The sequence below is a fragment of the Tubulanus polymorphus genome, chromosome 2 (genome assembly GCF_964204645.1).
Source record: "Tubulanus polymorphus chromosome 2, tnTubPoly1.2, whole genome shotgun sequence".
NCBI classification, from domain to species: domain Eukaryota; kingdom Metazoa; phylum Nemertea; class Palaeonemertea; order Tubulaniformes; family Tubulanidae; genus Tubulanus; species Tubulanus polymorphus.
This window is the reverse complement of record NC_134026.1, coordinates 21,780,306-21,802,253: the sequence shown is the minus strand read 5'-3', so window position 1 is coordinate 21,802,253 and position 21,948 is coordinate 21,780,306. Positions and strand designations below refer to the sequence as shown.

At 37.8% G+C, this 21,948-nt stretch overlaps 2 protein-coding genes across 4 annotated transcripts; one reads left to right on the top strand and one right to left on the bottom strand.

Annotated features, from left to right (window-relative positions):
- The first annotated feature begins 70 nt into the window (after positions 1-70).
- LOC141900273 (uncharacterized) lies at positions 71-8,003 on the top strand. 3 transcript variants are annotated; one of them, XM_074787078.1, is made up of 16 exons: positions 71-278; positions 367-474; positions 556-655; positions 731-851; positions 952-1,040; positions 1,570-1,712; positions 2,383-2,508; positions 4,567-4,637; positions 4,714-4,778; positions 5,498-5,579; positions 5,873-5,992; positions 6,196-6,240; positions 6,320-6,366; positions 6,745-6,808; positions 6,920-6,982; positions 7,192-8,003. In XM_074787078.1, exons 1-16 carry the CDS (start codon positions 218-220, stop codon positions 7,327-7,329), a joined length of 1,443 nt encoding a protein of 480 aa, XP_074643179.1. In that variant the 5' UTR covers positions 71-217; the 3' UTR covers positions 7,330-8,003. The 3 variants fall into 3 exon arrangements, with proteins under 3 accessions (XP_074643179.1, XP_074643177.1, XP_074643180.1); XM_074787076.1 differs by having other exon boundaries at positions 4,525-4,637; positions 7,192-8,002; XM_074787079.1 differs by lacking the exon at positions 2,383-2,508 and having other exon boundaries at positions 4,525-4,637; positions 7,192-8,002.
- Positions 8,004-8,500: 497 nt separating this feature from the next.
- On the bottom strand, positions 8,501-13,147 carry LOC141899035 (metabotropic glutamate receptor 3-like). The gene is made up of 3 exons (XM_074785187.1): positions 11,078-13,147; positions 10,547-10,771; positions 8,501-8,533 (listed from the first exon to the last, which is right to left on the bottom strand). Exons 1-3 carry the CDS (start codon positions 13,145-13,147, stop codon positions 8,501-8,503), a joined length of 2,328 nt encoding a protein of 775 aa, XP_074641288.1.
- Positions 13,148-21,948: the final 8,801 nt, after the last annotated feature.

The following is a 21,948-nucleotide window of genomic DNA, read 5'->3' as shown; positions in this document are numbered from 1 at the left end:
GGTAATGTTTTTTTTTCGTAGCGGCAATATATGGAACTGGAAACCAGGAAGTATTTCGGGGAATCCCCGTCTAATTTGACAGTTCGCAGTGGGTGTAGTGTAGTAGTAGAGTCATTTTTCCGAGTATCAACAGCCGCCCAGTTTTCGCGTTGATTAATAATCTAGTTGAATGAAATAAAGCAAATTTGTGCTGAGAATAATCAATAGTTAGGACTGAATGGCTTCATCTCACTTTCAACCAATTGATTTACCGTATCCATTACCTCATAAAACTATCGGTAAGTATAAGGGCTTAAAGATTCAAGTGGATTATTTTCTCTGAACGTGATGTTCATGGGTTTATCTATCGGTGCCCATTTTATATAGAATGTCAGGGCTTGCTACAAAATGATGATTACACATACTGTGGACATTTGAGTTTACTTGAAAAACCACGCGTTAGGACTAGATTACTGACTTTCGGAGGCGGATTCTGTAAGTAATCAAACTTCTCTTGCACCAGAACTGTATGTTATCCATGTAATTTATAAAGACTTTGATTTGTGTTTTTATTAGGTAAATGTTTTGTAGTTCTGAGCAAGGGCTGCCTTTATTATTTCAAGGATGCATTTTCATCATCTCCGAAAGGGGCCTTTTCACTATTTGGGTATAACTTGTAAGTATATGTTATTTCATTGCTGGTTTTGTCTTGTGAGGTCCAATACTTACTGCCGATTGTTGTGTCATACAGGGTTACACGAGCGCCAATTGATGAGCCCAAATTCAAAAGTGCCTGGATGTTTAATATAGTCCACGCCAAGCAAGGTTATCATACTTACAAATTTGCCGCTGACTCAGAGAAAGATATGCAGGTTTGGAAATGGTTCTGTTCATTCAGCCTGATTGAATCTATTTAAACATGAACATTTCCTGGGTGAATATCACTGTTCGAAGTTTTGATTTTCTTCTCAGAAATGGATGTATGAAGTTAGGAAAGAGATGTTAGTCGCAAATGGAAAAGCTGATCAGGTCGATGCTTTCATAAGAGACGTACACGGGGGGTAGGTCTTCATATCAATCAATATCACCTTAGTTTGTATCATGAAGCAAATCATACTTGAAGTTTGTTTGAAAAACAACCTAATTCAGCTTCTATTACTGCTGATCGCAAGCTGGCTCGATACGGTCATTTAGATGGTTGGAGCGGGAAGGTGCTCACCTCCCTGCTTGTAGCGAAATTCAAGTTCAATATAAAACTTTAGTCAATCTCGTTTAAATTGTTAATTTTAATAGTTCCAACCATCGTTATACTGATGTTTTATCCAAGTGATGACTTACACTTAGTAAATTGAATTGGAAAATACAAACTGGAACTTAAGAAAATTACTTTATAATGTGACAACTTGTCAGAGATGACTTCAGTAAGCTTGACTGTATCAGTTAGGCCTATAACGAATAGATTAGCTGGTCCCAGTTGTTCACTGTATGAAGAAGATGATCTAGTGGATTCTATTCTTCATTCCTTAGAAAACGATGAATTTAGTTACTCGAAAAACTTAAAATCGTACAAAATTTGTTTACTTTTTGTAGTGATGGAGGAGCTAGCACTCCTTATTCGTGTCAAAAAATTGAACATCCGATCTATGAAAGTCCGGAGGACCTAAATGCCATGCTTTCGCAATGTGATTTGATCCCGTCAAGAGACTTCATGTTCGATGATGGCGAAAATGATGGTAAGAATGATGTTTTTCAATCAAATACACACGTTTATGCATCATTTGTCATTCAAGCACAGATATTACAAGAGCATGTTTCAGTGTTGGGTATTTATTGCCAGGGGCGTAGCTAGTGGTCCTGCTGGCCCAGCAATTTGATAAGGTTCATTTCAAAAATGTACCGAGACCTGAAAAGAATTATAGGCACATATAAAGAAAATTTCTTTATATACCTTGGATCCTGGGGATGAATTAAGTTGCATTGGGCCCCTGTGAGTATAGGGTTTGTGCGCTGAAAAAAATTGGGAATTTGAACCCGTTATATCATTCCCCTTAAATGTCTCTCAAATTACCGTTCTGACAATAGTCAGGGGAAAAAATCTGAAACAAAATCCATATCCCTGGACACCCCTTATATTCTCTCAACCTATGCCCTTAGATGTCCAGTATGTTTTTCAAAACTATTGCTACACCCCTGATTGTAGTGTGTGGGTTTGTCTTCCGTTTTCATAATTTTGTCTCTGCATGTGTAAAAAGTGATGGCATTTATGTTACACTGGATAAGAATTTTTGTCTTTCTTTCCTGCGTGTGATGATGAAACTTATAGTATGAATTTCTTTACTTCGTCAAAAAAGAGACGTCATCAAAATTCGTGTCATATGTGATCAGCTGTGTAAGTATTTTCAGAATACTCTGACCCCGATGTTTTGGATTACATGAAGATTAAACCGTCTGAACAGTCGAAACCGATGGGCAAACAACGCTCATCCACCTTACCAACGAATCGGTCAATAAAGGATTCAGAATTTCATGGTAGCAGTTCGTTTCAATCGAAACATTGACATATTTTTTATCAAACGAGAATATATTATAATCATTGAATTTCTTTTTTTTCAAAATCGCAATGACCGCTTGAATTAATTGCAAACGAATATTTTTTAACTGGCACGGATTCAGCTTTCTGGAAAAGGGGGACAATTTTGACTGAAAAGAATGCAATTCGTCTTTTACCTCCCCCTAGAATATTTTGAAAATATAGGTACATTTTTAGGTGTATTCTATATTTTCACAATATTTACAGCAAAAATTGGTTGATTAACGAAAACAGGCCCCCGCACGTCCCCTTTGAACTAAACCGGTTGAATCAAACCATCGAAGACCAATCTACATGAGAGTGCATTAAAGAGCTTGCAAGATTATTCCTCTTGTGTAGATTGGCCTCTACATTGAATGACTAAATACAAACGTGTACAAAGCTATGCATGCTTTGTTGCTTAATTAATTACAACAATTAACTATTACAACTTGCTATAATCATCTATTGGCATGAACTCTGTGCATGTCAATCCAGTTCCAATAGTTATTTGGCTCGAGAAAGAGAAAAATTTCTACTATGAGGGCTATTGAGGGCTTTTACTATTTTTACTATTTCAGTGCGTCTACACCGCAGTGCGGTGTATGAATCGGTGATGGATTTTGCTAGTACACCGCACTGGGGTGTATTGATGTGATTAGTAATTAGTTTTTATCTCTATTGAAAGATGGCAGCACCTGTCAAACGTAGTGAAATATTAGTAACTAACGATATACCGCGCCGCGGTGTATACGCACTATAGTGGTTTTCCCGTTAATCAACACACTAGGGTGGAATTTATAAAAATTTTCAAATTATCTCCAGCACTATAGGGTATTGATTAGTCAGCACTGAAAGGGTTAAATTTAACCAATAAGTGTAGCACTGGGTCCAAACAATCATTCTCAATTTCATGAAATAATTTTTGAGCGAATACTCACCATATTGAAGTGTCTAGGGGACATTATGATCATAGATTCTTTGGTGATTCGAAGATTATCAAAAATATTTAAAAATCTAATTTTTCATTAATTTTCTGCTTTTTCAACCAGCCATTTAATTCTGTCATTATCAATTGGAATTGAATTATCTTTTCTTACATTTTATGTTTTTGGAGCAGATAGGTGGCCATTCAATTTCACTCTTTTAAGTTAATCATTATTATTTTGAGGTGAAAGAGTTGTAACTAAAAGTTACTAGTGAAAAAATCATGAAATTGAATACAAAATCATTTTATTCCAAATTAATTCTTCTATTGATATGTGAGTGACAACTATTCTGAAATTATAACCAATCTAGCAAATTGAAGATGGTATTGGGTATATATTGACCAGTTTTTACTTAAAACCTGGTATCTACTCATTTGACCAACATGGAAACTAATAGATTAGATTTATTCCTAAACTTAGGCAGCCAAAAAAGTTAACCTAACCAGTTTCTTGTCAGTTCAGGCTGGTTGAAAGATTCTTCAAACTTGAAGTGAAGTTTCCAAACCCAATGTGCTTTCAAATTAATACGAAAAAGAAAATGTTCTTAATTTCACCTATCATCTCTGACTTTATCTGTACTTTAATATCAAACCCCCTGTTTCACTCCCGGCAGGTGTGGTGTGCTAGGATACAAAACTCAAATCAAATGAAAATTAATCCATCAATCAATATTAAATAAGAGGGGAAATTCCCTATTACATGGTCAATACCCGACAATGGGTATAAAACAGATGCCCGTCTTTTCCAGAATTGTGACTTCTAATTGCAAAGCCATATTGATTCTTTATGCTATTCTAAAAAAATTATAAATCAGTCGGAAAAAGAGCACATTTTTTTACAATGAATTGAAAATAAGGGTAAAATTTTTAGTCATTTCTTCTCTCTTCTGAATGAAGTTAGTTCTACTGTAGATAGAAAGTTTGTCTGTTATTATTTGAAAATGATAATTAATCACCCGAGTCACTCGTGCTATCTTTGCGATATTAGCTGTTACAGATGTTCAGGTGAAGCCGTCACGTTCAAATTCAGAATCACGAAGTGATATGAAGAGGAGACCTCCATTGCCGCTTCCATCAGAGAAACCACCCCCTCTACCGCGGGTAAATTCTATCATACTGAATCAATTTAAGTGTTATCGGTTGTGAAAGCTTAGTGATAACTGCTGGCATATTTCAGTTACCAGGATATGGGAAAACGAATCCTGACCAAGCACCACCACCACCACCACCACCTAAGCCATCGTAAGTAGTGGATAGTCCTCGGGATCCAGCGTTACAAACTAAATCAGTCACGCTTTTAAATGCGTTATTTTGCAAGGAAAAACGTTTCAGATTTCTTCCCATGCAAAGCTTAAACTAATGAATGTTTGATGTAAAACATCATTGAACGACATTGAACTGGTCCTGGAGCTAGTTCCACAGGCGAAGAATTGATTTAACTCTAATGACTGGTCTTAACTCTTTCACTGCGATAAGCTGGGCTCGCCATTAAATTGACATTTGATGTGCATATGACAATAAGTATTGTATAGCAGTAGTCATCACACATCGTTATGATTTTATGTACGCACACAAGAAAACTTAGTTCTGATTTCTTCTGAAAGATTGTGAAACTTTTACCAATTGGTTCGGGTGGTTGGCCCAATTTTGGAATTTTTATTTGATATCTAGCTATATTCACCATGGACACATGATGGTATTAAGGCCCAATCAAAAATACATGTTTTTTTTTAAATTTAAGTTGCTTTAATTTTTGACCTGGGGACACCAGCATACCACAGTACAAACATTGACACTGTGAAAGGATTTTGAATTGTTTGTTTAGTTATACAATGTAGGACGAAGTTGATTTTAAGTGTAATCCTCTCAGTAATCGTGAGACCAGTTGAACTTCACTGGCAACTCCGATCGTGCCATGAATTCTAATGCTCGAAACAAAATTCTATTCTGGAATTTTCTAGACTTGGTCCTCGGATCCCTCCCATTGGTGCAGAAACCATCCCTACTGTTCCAGTGAAACCGACACTACCTAGTAAACCAAGGGTTTGTATGAATTCTCCTTTCTATATTTTCTACTTGTGCATATACATGTATTTTCTCTCTTCATAAGCCACAATCACCATTTTTTCATTTAGCCGTTTCGATTAGCTGACTTTGTAAATGATAATATCTTAAGTCAAGGCAACCTCATGAAATGTCATAATCTACCAGAAATTTCAAAATTCAACTTATTTAGGAACCTAGTATGTCATTCACCCTGCAGGGAAAAATGGAGTATCTGGGCGGTTTCAGTTCCTATTACTCATGTAGAACTAATTTCTTACTTTCAAATATAGCTCGATTCGCCACCTTATGTTGAACCAATTCCTCCCACTCCTAGACGTGGCAGAATGCATCCTATCGGAAATGTTTCGAATACACAATTTAGTGAACACTATCTACCTATGGATGGTCCTGTAAGTTCCTCGATTGTGTTATGAAACTTAAAACCGGGTTGCTCAAAAGTTTGTTAAAGACAACTGGTGGATAAATACCACAGCAACAATGAACTATTGATTTTCACTATGTCAACTATCCACTGGTTAACTCTAACTTTTGAGCAACTGGCCGCCTGACCTGTACAGAAGATGAAAAATTTTTTTTTCAACTTTGTTCACAGGAAGTAAAAGCTGCCCAAGCCAGTGCTACTGCAAAGGCTACTGAGGTGAATATATTCTTAATGCTATTCTTCCGTAGTAACAATGTAGGCAGAATTTATTAGAAATAATCTATATTTGTTTCAGCAAATTGCTAGTATATACTTTAAAGGGAGCAAAGAAAGTGCAATTCGGTATGTTTTAATGCCTTATGAATATTTAAGGATACAAAAATCATTTTCTTATTAGAATTTGACAGACAAAGTCTGTTATGATGCCATCCTTTATAATGCCACTGCACATTTTTCAGAGAATAAATTTGCCCAATCCAATTTAGCTCAAATTCTATAAAAATACCGTTCTTTGTTAGGCCAATTTCGTTATGACGCTGTGTTTTTTTTCCCATTGGTCCCAACTGTGGCATTATGAATGATTTTTACTGTATTTGTGTCTATTGACCTAAATTTGATTCCCCTGGATGAGAATTCAAATCCACAACCGTGTATCGCTTACGGATAAATGAACTTTGCTTATGTCGGAATTAATTTCATTTCATATGATGTGCTCTTTAGTACTCTTGAGGAAATTGGTGAAACCGGTGTCTACTTAGTGCGTCCAGGGACAAATAGCAAATGGGTAGATCTATGAATTTTGCCGAACTCATTTTTCTCAGTACCGGTGTACAGTGTACATGCGTTTTACATTTGGATGACGATTTATTTTTCTAATGATTAATTCATCTTTCAGGTTCTTGTCGTTTACGTTTCTGGTAAGACGAAAAAGTATGTGATCGAAGAGCTGCAGATGCCGGTAAGAATAGCTCGGTAATGAATGAGCCATCGAGATCCAGTTCAGTCGTGAGTTAAGAGTTAACTCTTGAGTTAGAATTAGTTCATTTTCAATGAGTAAACTTCGAGTCAAATCTTGACTCGCAATCTGTGGAACTGGATCCAGCGGCGCGAGTGGAAATGTGGAAAGTGAAATCCCACAAATGAAAACTGTTTTTTTTTTATTTCAAGAATAAGAAGTACACGATTGGTAAGGACACATTCGATAGCGTTGAAGAGCTGGTTCGGTTCTACACGCAGGAGCCTTTGCCGACGATCAACAACGTTTGTCTTACCGTGCCTTATAAACAACGCGCTAGATATGTATGATGAAGCCACCAGAGAAAAGCGAGATATGCGAATAAGCAATCTGTTTTTAGAGTTAATTAGGCATTTTCACGACGCCTGAGGTTCTTTCATCAACACGTTTTAATGCGTTCTATTTCAAAGAAATATCCGTGGGAACGAATTACCGATCTGTTTCGTGCAGGTACAAAATGCCTCGAAGGATTTTATTTTGCATGTACGCTATAATGACATCAAGGGTGAATTCATTATTATTTAGATTACGTTTACGTATCTTGGTAATTTTACATTTGTGCTAAAATTTTTCGACTTTTTTAACGAACATATATTCCATAAAGAGATGAAGATAGAGAGAGAGAGAGTTCTCTGTTGCTTATCAAATATAGTATTGTGCTTTGTAAATGTCGAAATAGAAAACGAGTATTTTATATTTCATTGTCACCATCGTTGGCTATGATTTCCTTTTCGGGACAGTCTTTTAGCACTTGTCAAAACAAGATGTGATTTTATGTACTCTGTTAAACCTCTAGATTTCCAAGAAAATACGAGCAAGGACATGTTATATGATGTTAAAAATGTGTATTAGTGGAAATTAACTACTGATAATTTGCTAATATCAATGAGATGTTTAATATTTTGAATATTATATATTTTTATTTTACTTATGCAAGAAAATTATTCTGATTTGTATATTTTTCTAATCAAGTCATTTTTCCAATAAAAGGTATGTGTGAAAGAAAAATCAGTTCGTTGTTTCGTAAATGTTTGAAATTGATACCCGGACGCATTCGAAGCTTGGAGTAATTCAATGATTTATATACACTCCGAGGTCGAAGTCTTTACCACCGAAGCCTACGCCATCGGTAAGACGTGCAACCATACCCTGGTAAACAAGGATCAGCCCCGTTGCAGGCTAGTGCGACCCGATCAATCTGGTGAAAAGAACCGAAACACGTGTACACTGTGGTTATCGGTTGTTTACTAAGGACCCAAATTACATTCCCTCTCAAAACGAAATTATTAAGGAAAATGCTTTTACCTCTGGACACTCGTGAAACTTGAAGATAATACGATCAATTAAATTAAGCACGGATCGATCCGCCAAATAAAATACGAATAGAATATTCAAAATGGATCGGGGACAAAAAAAATATCTTACGTCGTAATCACGAGGCCAAAGAATCTCGCCGTATATCTAGATGTTCCAACCATAAATCACCAATAAAGCCTGGTAGATATAAAAACAAACCACAAAACGAACGAGTTTGAAATAAATGCAACCTGAATTCTATCGGCGACAAATATCATTTTATACTGGAGTGTGAATTTTCCAACGATATTGGGAATTTGTATATATGAACGGATTTGTAACAAATAAATAACCTAGGAAAAATCGGTGATGAATACCATTTTATAATTGAGTGCACTTTTTCGAAAGGTTAAGAAGTTGGTACATACCGCAACAACAAGTAACTTTCCCTATGATCTAAGAAAATTTATGAACCTTTTTACATCACAAGACCCAAACATCTCAAGGAAGCAAGTAGTATTTAGGCCTATGAAAAAGGTACATAGCCTCATCTAGCGTTGTGCACGATACGCATATACGAACTTTATATAAGAAAGGAGTGACTGTAACTGCTGGAGTAACTGTAATTGTACAATATAACTATAAACTGTATTTTTGTATCCTGTGCTCGAAAAAAATGTATAATTTCAGGAGCAATGAATTTAAATCTGAAATCTACCCGATTGATACAAAATTGGTGCAAATCATTTCAGCTTCAATGAATTTCTAAAAAATGAAGACTTAGATTACAGGTTATACGGCGGCTACTCGGCTGTTATAGCTAGGACTATATTGTGTACAGATTTGCCAGCTTCGATATTGATATTGATACAGTCAAACCTCGGTTAATCCGTATCACTAGGGACTGAGCCTAGTACGGATTAAGTTATATACGGATAAAGATAATTCGTTATTGATACGAATAACTATTATCCGTATAAACTATGATCTAATCCGTATAATAGCCGGTTTAGTTATCTCTCAGTGATGTTTGAGACTATACGACATTGATGGATTAACTTCAGTTTTCTGGAGTTTCTTATATTTCCTACTGACCACATTAACCTCATTAGATCAGATGTTTATACTTTTTTCACTTCAAGTGTATGTGTCCAACAGCTGATACGGATTACACATAAGGATTTACATATAAATTGGACAACGGGACCATGCATTTGTCTACGGAATAAGTAAAAATACGGATTATGGAGTACGAATTAGACAAAGAATTTTAAAAGGGTAAACGTTACTGAAAAACGGGACCAATTTATTTATACGGAATAAGCAATCATATGGTTTAACCGGTGACGGATTATAACCGAGGTTGACTGTGCTACGTATTTTGTTATGCTCGGAGAAATTGATATATCTTCTTTTGGAGCAATCGATTAACAATATCTAAAACTGATAAACGTATAACCATGGACGTTTAAGTGTATGTACTTCAAGTGTATGTGTCCAACAGCTGATACGGATTACACATAAGGATTTACATATAAATTGGACAACGGGACCATGCATTTGTCTACGGAATAAGTGAAAATACGGATTATGGAGTACGAATTAGACAAAGAATTTTAAAAGGGTATAACGTTACTGAAAAACGGGACCAATTTATTTATACGGAATAAGCAATTATATGGTTTAACCGGTGACGGATTAACCGAGGTTGACTGTGCTACGTATTTTGTTATGCTCGGAGAAATTGATATATCTTCTTTTGGAGCAATCGATTAACAATATATAAAACTGATAAACGTATAACCATGGACGTATAAACTAGAAGGACGGCCTAGTTCAAAGAAATCTTAGTTCATACGTCCATGGTAGATAAAATAAAACGAATATATGGACGTCAAAAGAGAAGTCACAACAGTTGTCACTGCGGTATTTCCACTAAACATAATGTACTCAAGCGCGTGAAATTGAACCTATTTGAATGTTTCTAGAGGTGGTGGCCTGTCCAACGGACGAAGTATTTAAGGTCAGAAACGTCATCGCATCTCCGTCAATGCAAAACAAACCATACAAACGAGACATGAAAATACATATCAATATGACAAGAGAACTTAGAATAAGGGAGAGCGCTAACAGCATAACTTTATGGGCCGCGGTTGATGCCGAAAAGTACGTCGGCAAAAAAACGACCCATAAGAAAAATGTAGCGCTCACTGACATAAATATATAACGCGATTCGTTGAAGTTATCCGGTAACGCCCTTGTGAGGAATCCGAGCACGGCCGTGACGAAAATGATGAGGATGTTGAATGAAAGCGGTATGACAAGCGCTGGGACGGGCAGGTCGCAAATCAGTTCAACATACGGTGTCGTCAGCACTGGCATGATAAACCGTGGAACTGGTGGGTAAACTAATGCCGATGTCACTGCTAACAATGACTGAAAAGACAGAACACATCCATATCATAGATATTTTGCAGGTAGACTTTCCAATTTGCACAGTATGACAATAGCCCAATACTTGCAGCATCGAGCTAATGGAGATGTCAAATCATCACATGATCACAAAAAAAGAATTCATGGTTGTATCAAACGACATTTTTAGTGAAATTTAGGAATGATAAATGGCATCTACGCACATTCAAAAAGTGATTACAAATCCTAACTTTGAAAAAAACGTATATGTATATCAAGACTAGCAGAATGTAGGAGCTATCTCAAGGAATCATGTGGTAAACTACTTACTTGTAACAATAATACAATTGATGTGACGATCATTTGTGACGAGTTGCTGATATATTTCAGTTTCGAGATACCGCGTTTGCCAGCCGAAAAGATGCGATACATGCGCGTACTCTTTACCAGAAGAGGGGTATAAACGACCGTGTACGAGATGGCAAAACCGAATCGCTGCAGCCAACATACAAATCGTCCCGGTCTTATCATCAGTAAACACACCACCAGAAAACTAGAGAGAATGCCCACTAAAGTTAAAACACTAAGTTCCAGGCTGCACGCTTTCACCAGTCGATTTCGGCGGTATTTGACCAAGATACCTGTCACCAGACAAGTTAGTAACATGCTAACAACAGCCGCAAAACATAAACCGATTCCAATTGAGTGTTCTACATCTAAATATTGCGGAGATAGTTTTCTGCAGCTCCTGGAGTCATCAGGGTTGGGCCACATGTACGGCGGACATGCTATGCACGGGTTTCCTTTCGTGATGTTCGCGTCGATGTATTCGTTATTCCGGCATCTATTGCATTCCCAGCAGCATTTGGACTCCAATGTTTGAACGTATTCGGTGGGCTTGCACGGGTCGCTGCACGTCGACTTCTGTATTTTCGAGGGGATCACCAAATACTTTCCACCAGTTCCTTTTCGCGTGTAATTATACCACGTGACTAAGCTTCTGCTGATAGACAATTCTTTAGTGAACTGGTCATAATTGCCGATTGTACGCATTTTAAATTTTCCATCAGTAAACTGCCATTGGTCAATTTGGTACGGGAACATTCCATTACCATTCTTATCGAAGTCAATGTGACCTGTTTTGCCGACGAATGAAACATTGTATAGATACGGCAACATATGTTTAGTCGTGATGCACATATTAGCTAGCGTTTTATTGAAATGTGAAAAAAGATCTGGACATTTCGTTTCAATCAGTTTATGTAAGGCCATGGCGTAAGTAAAAATTGTATCGTGTGCCATACTGTAAGTAAAGAATCCCGACCTTCTTCGTATCAGGCTTTCGCTAAACGGCGTATCCACGAATTGCTGACACTTTGATCGTTTTGACGGTATCCACGTACAGTTAAACATACGCTCCATATACTGGTGTTTCCAAGGATTATTCGCTGACAGATTTTTGTATGTGTATTTTTCGTAGATTTCAAAGAAATAATCATCACCTTTATACCCGGAATCTACACCTAAGCTCAATGCACCTATTGCATTTTCTCTGCCGGTTCCCAACGCACTCGGAGTGATTGAATCGCTAAATATGAAAGTGAAATAGTTCGTCCTCGTTATGTCATCGACAGCCTCTAATAAACCAGAGGCGGCCGTCGAATATAGAAATGTAACGACGACTCGGACTCTTCCGTCTTTGATTAATTGTTTTACAATCGTCCTCGTGTCTTCTGCGATGTTATCGTCGCTTATTGCTTTACTGTAAGCGATACAAACGTCCGGTAAATTTCGCGTTAGACGCATGATCATCTGCATGGCGTTGATTCCGTAACTGTCGTCGCGATAGAGAATTGCAAAATATTTCCAACCAAAATATCGAATGAGATCTACGATGACGATCGTCTGTGCGGCATCTGACGGCGGTAAGCGTAGAAAATACGGGAAATGAAATCGAGAATCGAGTTCGGCCGATGTCGCCGACATACTTAACTGCGGTAGTTCAAACGGAGTGAAGATCCTGGATATAGCGACAGCCGTTGACGACAAAATGCCCCCAATAACACCGACGAGGTGCTTTTGTGACGTAAAATTTGAAGCGGTATCCTGAAATGTTCCAGCTCGGTGCAGTAGTTGCATTGCTCGACCGGCAGCGATTCGGGTACTCATACATTCATCGTAGATGTCCAATCCCAGCGTTATATTTGGTAAAATCGTGGCGTTATTGTTTATTTCATTTACGACAAATTTAAACATTTCAGTCCACGCGATTCCCGTTGCTAAAAACGCTTTCTCGGAACATCCGTTTCTCTCGTCGCTGTAATGGATCCATGATAAAACGCCCAAAACTAAATCTCCATCAACTTCGAAATGTTTATTGTCCAAATCGGGAATCTCCATAATGGCGTCGGACCTTTCCGAAAAATTCAATATCATTAAGGTGAGCAATATATTTGTAATGCTACGAAATATTTGTAACGCTACGAAACTCATCATCATTATTTATGATGTCGGTAGAAAATACGTGCATGAAGTAGGAGAATCAAATTGACGATTGTAGTGTCATTACATGGCTTATTCTTAAATGATGTGCGTGATAACTCGCGGTCTGCGCGACGAAGCGCTTTCAGCAGTGAAAACCAATCGAAACAGTACATGTACGGTATGTAATGTTACTGCCTCTACTGGTATTACATTTCCTAATTAAAATTCATTTCTATCTATATTCAGTTTAGATGCGGATTTCAGTATATGTTTGATGAGGAAGTTTGGGAGAAAAACCTGGCAAGATACTTATTCCGGCACAAATAGAAAATAAAATTAAAGTTTGTGCTTCACAAAAATTGCTCAGAGTACCAATACAAATAATTCGAGTACCAAAATGCATGAAAAACGTTGATCTCAGTTATATGCATATATTGCTGTTAACTAATACACGAGTTCTATGTAGATATATATTCCTATTTTGTGAAGGTTTAGATGCTATCTGTCTGCCATTAATATTCATCAATTGAATAGAACCACTTAATTCGAACAAATGTAGGAAAAAATTCCCTAGGAAAAAATTTTCCCGGAAACATATGTAAATAAGTCAATTTCACGCCAAAATGATATCAGACAGACAAATTTCATCTGACGGTCATAGGTCAAGAAGTCTATTGGTTAGATCATGGACTCTAACAGTGATGGGTAAGTGAAGTGATAAATTGTGCGGATTAACTGTGAAAAAACCGTGCCGTGACACATGAGCGGTAAACTGTGAAGACTTTTGATGATTTAATTTTTCATTAATGAAATGTTGTAAATGACTTTTTGTAAACGGCGCAAATTGTATATAAATTGGATATTATTTGTAAACTGTGCAAATTGTTGATAATGTGTAGCGGAAATGAAACAATATTGTTATGTAGTCCATTGTAAACTTTCTCCTGCGACATTATTTCCGTATACCAACTTCAATATTCTTATCAGCATCAAATTACGCTTTTCACCTGAACTATTCTTAATTCTACCCATCTTGCCTTGTTGAAATCCTTGTGTGCCAAACATTTGTCAACCCATATCAGCATTTTCACAACTCGTGAACCCTGACATAATATTTCGACGTAAAGTAAAATGACCATGGCTTATATCAATTTATTATACTTATATATTATATAAATTGTTAGATACGAACAAGTCACCGCCCTCTTTTGAACTTCGTATTCGGCATCTCCGGTGGGGTGTATTGATGCTATCGTCGTATTCATAATTGGCATTGTCAGAAACATAGGTACATATCACGATAAGGCGAATGATACAATAAAACGTGGACGAAAGTGAGTCTCAAATTCCTAGTATAACCTTCCTGGTTCGTGCGTTGGTATCAAGTCGCGATGACCCGGGGGAATTCCATTGCACTAGAACTCATAAAACAACAAAGAATGGAGGGCACCGCCCTGTTATGTTTGCATTGTCTCAATAACCAAGTCTATATACACCGTCGATGACGTTTAGTGTGATATTCTCTCATTTGACATGAAAATACACACGAAAACGTTGAGATTAACAATTGATAATAAGTGAGTGCTTCGAAGGATTATCATATTTGCGTTAAGGCTTCGGAAACTTGATTCTTTTTCAATTTATCCATCAGCATGATTTATTTTATGATCTAGTTTTTTACTAGTGATATTTATGTCATCGTGTCAACCGGTTACGGTAGTTCTGGGATCATTACCTCTGCGTGGAGCAAAGCGATCCCATATTCAATTAATTTTTCAACTTCTATACTAAGCCGTCAACGGATGATATAGTCTCCGATCTCGAATGACGTTGAAATTGTACATTTTCGTATTTTTGTTAATTTTCGGGTCGGCACAGTGCGATGCGCAAAAAAACGAATGCTGAACAATTAATCAGTATCGTATTTTGTGTTTTCAGGCGATTTTTAGCTGTAATGTATGGATGTCCCGGGTAACGTTTGGAGGATGGTTAAGTGACGTTCCGGTAAAAAATGTGGCAAATATAAGGCTTGCTTTGATGTATAATTGACAAAAAAAAAACAACAAATAAAATTACACAAAATACTTAATGCACAAAAACAAGAATGCAAGGTTGTTACAGATACAAGAGACCGAAATGATTATGAATTACGTTTCAAATCCGTATGTGATGGGTAAAGGTTGATTAAGGGTTGTTCGTAGTTTTATGTAATATATATTCTAATTGCCTGTAAGGTTTTTTTCTATACGAGCTTAACAAGGCTAAGAAGTTTACGCAATTCAAATATTACGGGGCCCTTCCAGGTCGATGCTGGTTTGAAATAGGACATTCTGCAAATAGATGGTACTCGTCGAAGATCGTTTAGCAGTATGCCATGCGCAGACCATAGGTAATCAGGTAAATTAGATAAAATGTCTACATTTGATTGAATCCATAAAGAGGTTTGGCGTTCTGAAAAGAAAATAGAAAGAGCGAGATTGCCAGGGAAATTTACGTATGATTCAAAACGAAGTTAAATCAATAAACGCAAACTCAAGGAGACATTTGACAGTTCTTTTGGTGAAGAAGTTTCTTATACTTCTAATTGCGAAATCGAACTGACTTGAATGTTTCTAGAGGTGGTGGCCTGTCCCACAGATGAAGCATTTATGGTCAGAAATGTCATCGCATCTCCGTCAATGCAAAACAAACCATACAAACGAGAAATGAAAATACATATTAATATGACAAGAGAACTTAGAATAAGGGAAAGCGCTAACAGCATAACCTTGTGGGCCGCGGTTGATGCCGAAAAGTACGTCGGCAAAAAAGCGACCCATAAAAAAAATGTAGCGCTCACTGACAGAAATATATAACGCGATTCGTTGAAGTTATCCGGTAACGCCCTTGTGAGGAATCCGAGCACGGCCGTGACGAAAATGATGAGGATGTTGAATGAAAGCGGTATGACAAGCGCTGGAACAGGCAGGTCGCAAATCAGTTCAACATACGGTGTCGTCAGCAATGGCATGATAAACCGTGGAACTGGCGGGTAAACTAATGCCGATATCAATACAAGCATTCCCTGAAAGACAGAAAACGTCAAAGAAGAACTGTGAAATATGTTTAGAAGTGGATGTGGCATCTCATGACGCTCAATTTATGCTTATGTGTCAAGTGATATTGCACAGTTACACATAAGGATATACATGATAATCGTAACTCGAAATCAAATGGAATTATTCACAAATCGCAATTATCACGTGAAATATCTAACTTGGTAATTCAAGATTTTCAAATCGCCTTATAAAATTATTCTATATAAAACTTAACACATTAGACAGAAACTGGAATGTTTTTTACGGACTCAAAATGGAGACTACTTACTTGCAGAATTAATACAACGGATGTGGTGATAATTTGTGACAAGTTGCTGATATATTTCAGTTTCGAGATACCGCGTTTACCAGCCCAAAAGATGCGATACATGCGCGTACTCTTTAACAGAAGAGGGGTATAAACGACTGTGTACGGGATGGCAAAACCGAAACGCTGTAGCCAACATACAAATCGTTCCGGTTTCATCATCAGTAAACACACCACCAGAAAACAGGAAAGAATTCCCACTAAAATGAAAATACTAAGTTCCAGGCTGCACGCTTTCACCAGTCGATTGCGGCGGTATTTGACCAAGATACCTGTCACCAGACAAGTTAGTATCATACCAATAAGTGCAGCGAAGCATAAACCGATTCCAATCGGGTGCTCGATGTCTAAAAACTGCGAAGAGAGTTTTCGGCAGCTCCTGGAGTCATCAGGGTTGGGCCACATGTACAGCGGACATGCTATGCACGGGTTTCCTTTTGTGATGTTCGCGTCGATGTATTCGTTGTTCCGGCATCTATTGCATTCCCAGCAGCATTTTGACTCCAATGTTTGAACGTATTCGGTGGGCTTGCACGGGTCGCTGCACGTCGACTTCTGTATTTTCGAGGGGATCACCAAAAATTTTCCGCCAGTTCCTTTTCGCGTGTAATTATACCACATTACCAAGTTATTGTTAAAGGACACTTTTTTGGTGAACTGGTCATAATTGCCGATTGTACGCATATTAAATTTTCCATCAGTAAACTGCCATTGATTTATTTGATACGGGGACATTCCGTTACCATTCTTATCAAAGTCAATGTGACCGGTTTTGCCGTCGAATGAAACAGTGTATAGGTACGGTAACAGATGTTTAGTCGTAATGCACATTTTTGCGAGCGTTTTATTGAAATGTGAAAAAAGATCTGGACATTTCGTTTCAATCAGTTTATGTAAGGCCGTTGCGTAAGTCAAAACTGTATCATGTGCCATACTGTAAGTAAAGAATCCCGACCTTCTTCGTATCAGGCTTTCGCTAAACGGCGTATCCACGAATTGATGACACTTAGATAATTTTGACGGTACCCACGTACAGTTAAACATACGCTCCATATACTGGTGTTTCCAAGGATTATTCGCCGACAGATTTTTGTAAGTGTATTTTTCGTAGATGTCAAAGAAATGATCTTCGCCTTTAGAGTCGAATTCTACCTCTATACTCAATGCACCTATTGCATTTTCATAGGTGCCCAACGGGACGATTGAATCGCTAAATATGAAAGTGAAATAGTTCGTGCGCGTTATGTCATTAACGGCTCTTAATAAACCAGATGCGGCCGCCGAATATAGAAATGTTACGACGACTCGGACTCTTCCGTCTTTGATTAAGTGTTTTACAATCGTCCTCGTGTCTTCTGCGATGTTGTCGTCGCTTATTGCTTTACTGTAAGCGATACAAACATCCGGTAATTTTCGGGTTAGACGCATGATCATCTGCATGGCGTTGATTCCGTAACTGTCGTCGCGATAGAGAATTGCAAAATATTTCCAACCAAAATATCGAATGAGATCTACGATGACGATCGTCTGTGCGGCATCTGACGGCGGTAAGCGTAGAAAATACGGGAAATGAAATCGAGAATCGAGTTCGGCCGATGTCGCCGACATACTTAACTGCGGTAGTTCAAACGGAGTGAAGATCCTGGATATAGCGACAGCCGTTGACGACACAATGCCCCCAATAACACCGACGAGGTGCTTTTGTGACGTAAAATTTGAAGCGGTATCCTGAAATGTTCCAGCTCGGTGCAGTAGTTGCATTGCTCGACCGGCAGCGATTCGAGTACTCATACATTCATCGTAGATGTCCAATCCCAGTGTTATATTTGGTAAAATCGTGGCATTATTGTTTATTTCATTTACGACAAATTTAAACATTTCAGTCCACGCGATTCCCGTTGCTAAAAATGCTTTCTCGGAACATCCGTTTCTCTCGTCGCTGTAATGGATCCACGATAAAACGCCCAAAACTAAATCTCCGTCAACTTCAAAGTGTTTATCGTCCAAATCGGGAATCTTCAAAACGGCACCGGACCTGTCTGGATGATACAATATCAATATCGTAAATAATGATATTTCTAAGGCTACGAAGCTCGTCATGATTTTCAAGAAGTCGGTAGAAAATTTGTGGTAAAGAAGAAAATTCAAATCGACAATACGTTGTCATCGCTTTATCTGAAATGATGTGCGTAATAACAGCTCGCTTTGCAGCGGTAATGCGCTTTCAGCAGTGAAAATAAGTCGTCAAAGTAATAAATTCTATACGCGGTGGTTAGATTGTCTCTACTGGCATTCCATTGCTTAATCAAAATTGATTGTATATTTGTTTTAAGCTTGGGTGCGGGATTTAAGTATCTACGATGGAATAATGCAAATAGCAAAATCAACATCCCGATTAGCCCCCCCCCCCCCCCGGTCAACAAAATCATCACCCTTTTCTCCTTAAACTGCATTTGTACATGCGTCCGGTTCTGTTGCTTGTTCTCCACGGGCACCATATGGTCTCGAGTAATTATCCTTGGTGGATGATCCGGTCTCCACATGCGGCTAGATTTCCAACGTTGCCCATGATTTCCATTGGATAGATTAATTCTAAAAAACAGGCACGATTTAAATAATTTTGTTTAATTGTCGGCATTGACTATTTTCTATGATACTACACGATTCGTTGCCATAGTAATGGAAATGCGCGCTCCAAAAAAGGTACGATAAACTTACCTGTTCATGCATCACCATATTCATACTTTATTCAAAAGATACATCACAAAATGCTGATTTACGCTACAAACACAACACATATTTAAATCATCAATGATGTCCACTGTTCGATACATTGCAAAACTGAAACATCCAGTAAGTACATTTATTAGTTATTATTTCATACGAACATTACATCTAAGCGCATTCAAGTTACTAATATCAAGTTACAAATATTACTGTTATACATGTACATATGAACTCCATAAGACTACGTCACAAAACGGCATCAGCATATAATGAAGAGGAGACAAACAACGAAGATAGCAAACTCGTTTTTACGGTTTCATTTTTATAAGGTCATTTGAAACAATATGTCCAATATTAAAGTTCTGTACACACATTATTCGATGTCCCCTCCATCTACGAGGCGGTAATTTCAAAATTATCACTGACAAATGCAATTGCATAAACATTTACATCGATCTTTGGGTACGTTTTACAATATATTAACTGCATTTGTATTGTGATAGTGTAGGCCTAAGACCATGAGTTTACCAACAAATAGATTCTAAAATAAAATCGAGTTATCATCTATACCAAATGATAGTTCGTTGGTTTTCAGTGTGCTCTTGCGTATGGTGGCTGATTTGGGCCTTACTAGGAAATTGTTCTGTACAGCTATAGAGGCACGATAACAAATGTTTACATTGACCCACCTTTTGCTTTCCAAACTTTTTGTTCTATCGCACAAAAATACAAAACGCTTTGGTTTGAACAATTTTTCTAAACGGCTGAAGCTAGATAAGAAATCTTTTACATTGCATTGGCCAATCTTTTGTTTTCTCGTGCGAAAAAAACCGACTTTTCGAATGCTCGCGAGAGAAAACCAAAATGTAAAAAATCGTTTATCATGTCTTTAGCCGTATACAGAGGTTCATATAGATTTGCATAGATCTGTATTTTCAATTATGGGCTGAATCAGCCACCATAGCCACGGGAGTCAGTTCAATTTCGCACACCTAGGTCGTACGTGCGATTTACGATATCGAACTGACTTGAATGTTTCTAGAGGTGGTGGCCTGTCCCACAGATGAAGCATTTATGGTCAGAAACGTCATCGCATCTCCGTCAATGCAAAACAAACCATACAAACGAGACATGAAAATACATGTCAATATGACAAGAGAGCTTAGAATAAGAGAAAGCGCTAACAGCATAATTTTGTGGGCCGCGGTTGATGCCGAAAAGTACGTCGGCAAAAAAGCGACCCATAAGAAAAATGTAGCGCTAACTGACAGAAATATATAACGCGATTCGTTGAAGTTATCCGGTAACGCCCTTGTTAGGAATCCGAGCACGGTCGTGACTAAAATGATGAGGATGTTGAATGAAAGCGGTATGACAAGCGCTGGAACAGGCAGGTCGCAAATCAGTTCAACATACGGTCTCGTCAGCACTGGCATGATAAACCGTGGAACTGGCGGGTAAACTAACGCCGATATCAATACAAGCATTCCCTGAAAGACAGAAAACGTAAAAGAAGAATTTAGACGTATGTAGAGGTGGAGGTGGCACACCATGACAGCAGGGGTGGATCCAGGATTTCAGAGGCCAAGGGTTCAGGAGGAAAATGGTACTCTTTAGGGAATGCATCCAGGAATTCAAAACGGGGGCCCTTAACTAACTCGGCCTTATTTTGTTGTTAATACATGTACGTGGTACATAAACTACAAGCTTAATAGGGGTTTTCGGGTCATCCCACAAGAACATTTGAAAACAGGATCGCATTCTGGACATCTTAAGTCGTTCTAAAACACAATAACCCAATGATTTGTGAAAATGTTATCGCTTCAAACATAAGGGAGCTCCCCTAAATCCACCCCGCATTCGCTGTGTGATGGATAATAATAATAATAATTTATTTCCACAATAAATTACAACATACCATAAGGATATACAAAAATATACAAGTATGGGACATTTTAATACAATGCGGGGGAGATTAGATGAAGCCTACAAAGGCTTATGAAAGTTTCTAATCCCCCGACACACACAGATTCACGCGAACAGACGAACACATACACACGCACATACAGTCATATACCTACACCAAACATGTCACACACACGCACGCACGCACGCACGCACGCACGCACGCACGCACACACACACACACACACACACACACACACATACATACATACATTCTTACACTCTGGTAACAGATGACAGATACAAAAGCATTAAAATTAACTTGGATAATTCAGAATCACAAATTCATGAGATACAATTTAAGTTTTATCTTGAAAATATGGATGCACGAAAGATTTTTCAGACTTTTTGGCAAATGGTTCCAAGCAACAGGACCAGAGATTTTTACAGAAAATTGAGTATTGTTGGTCCTGAATCTAGCAATAGGGAAAAAATTATTGTTTCTAGTTGAATAGCGAGTTATAGCGAGTGTATATCTATATTCCTTTGATAATAATGGTTGAAAGAATTTGGCAATTGTGAGTTATTGAATTTGAACATGAATACACTGAGTTGAAATTTGGTAATATGTTTCAATTTGAGAATGTTTAATTTCGTGAAGATAGGATCTGTGTGTTCAC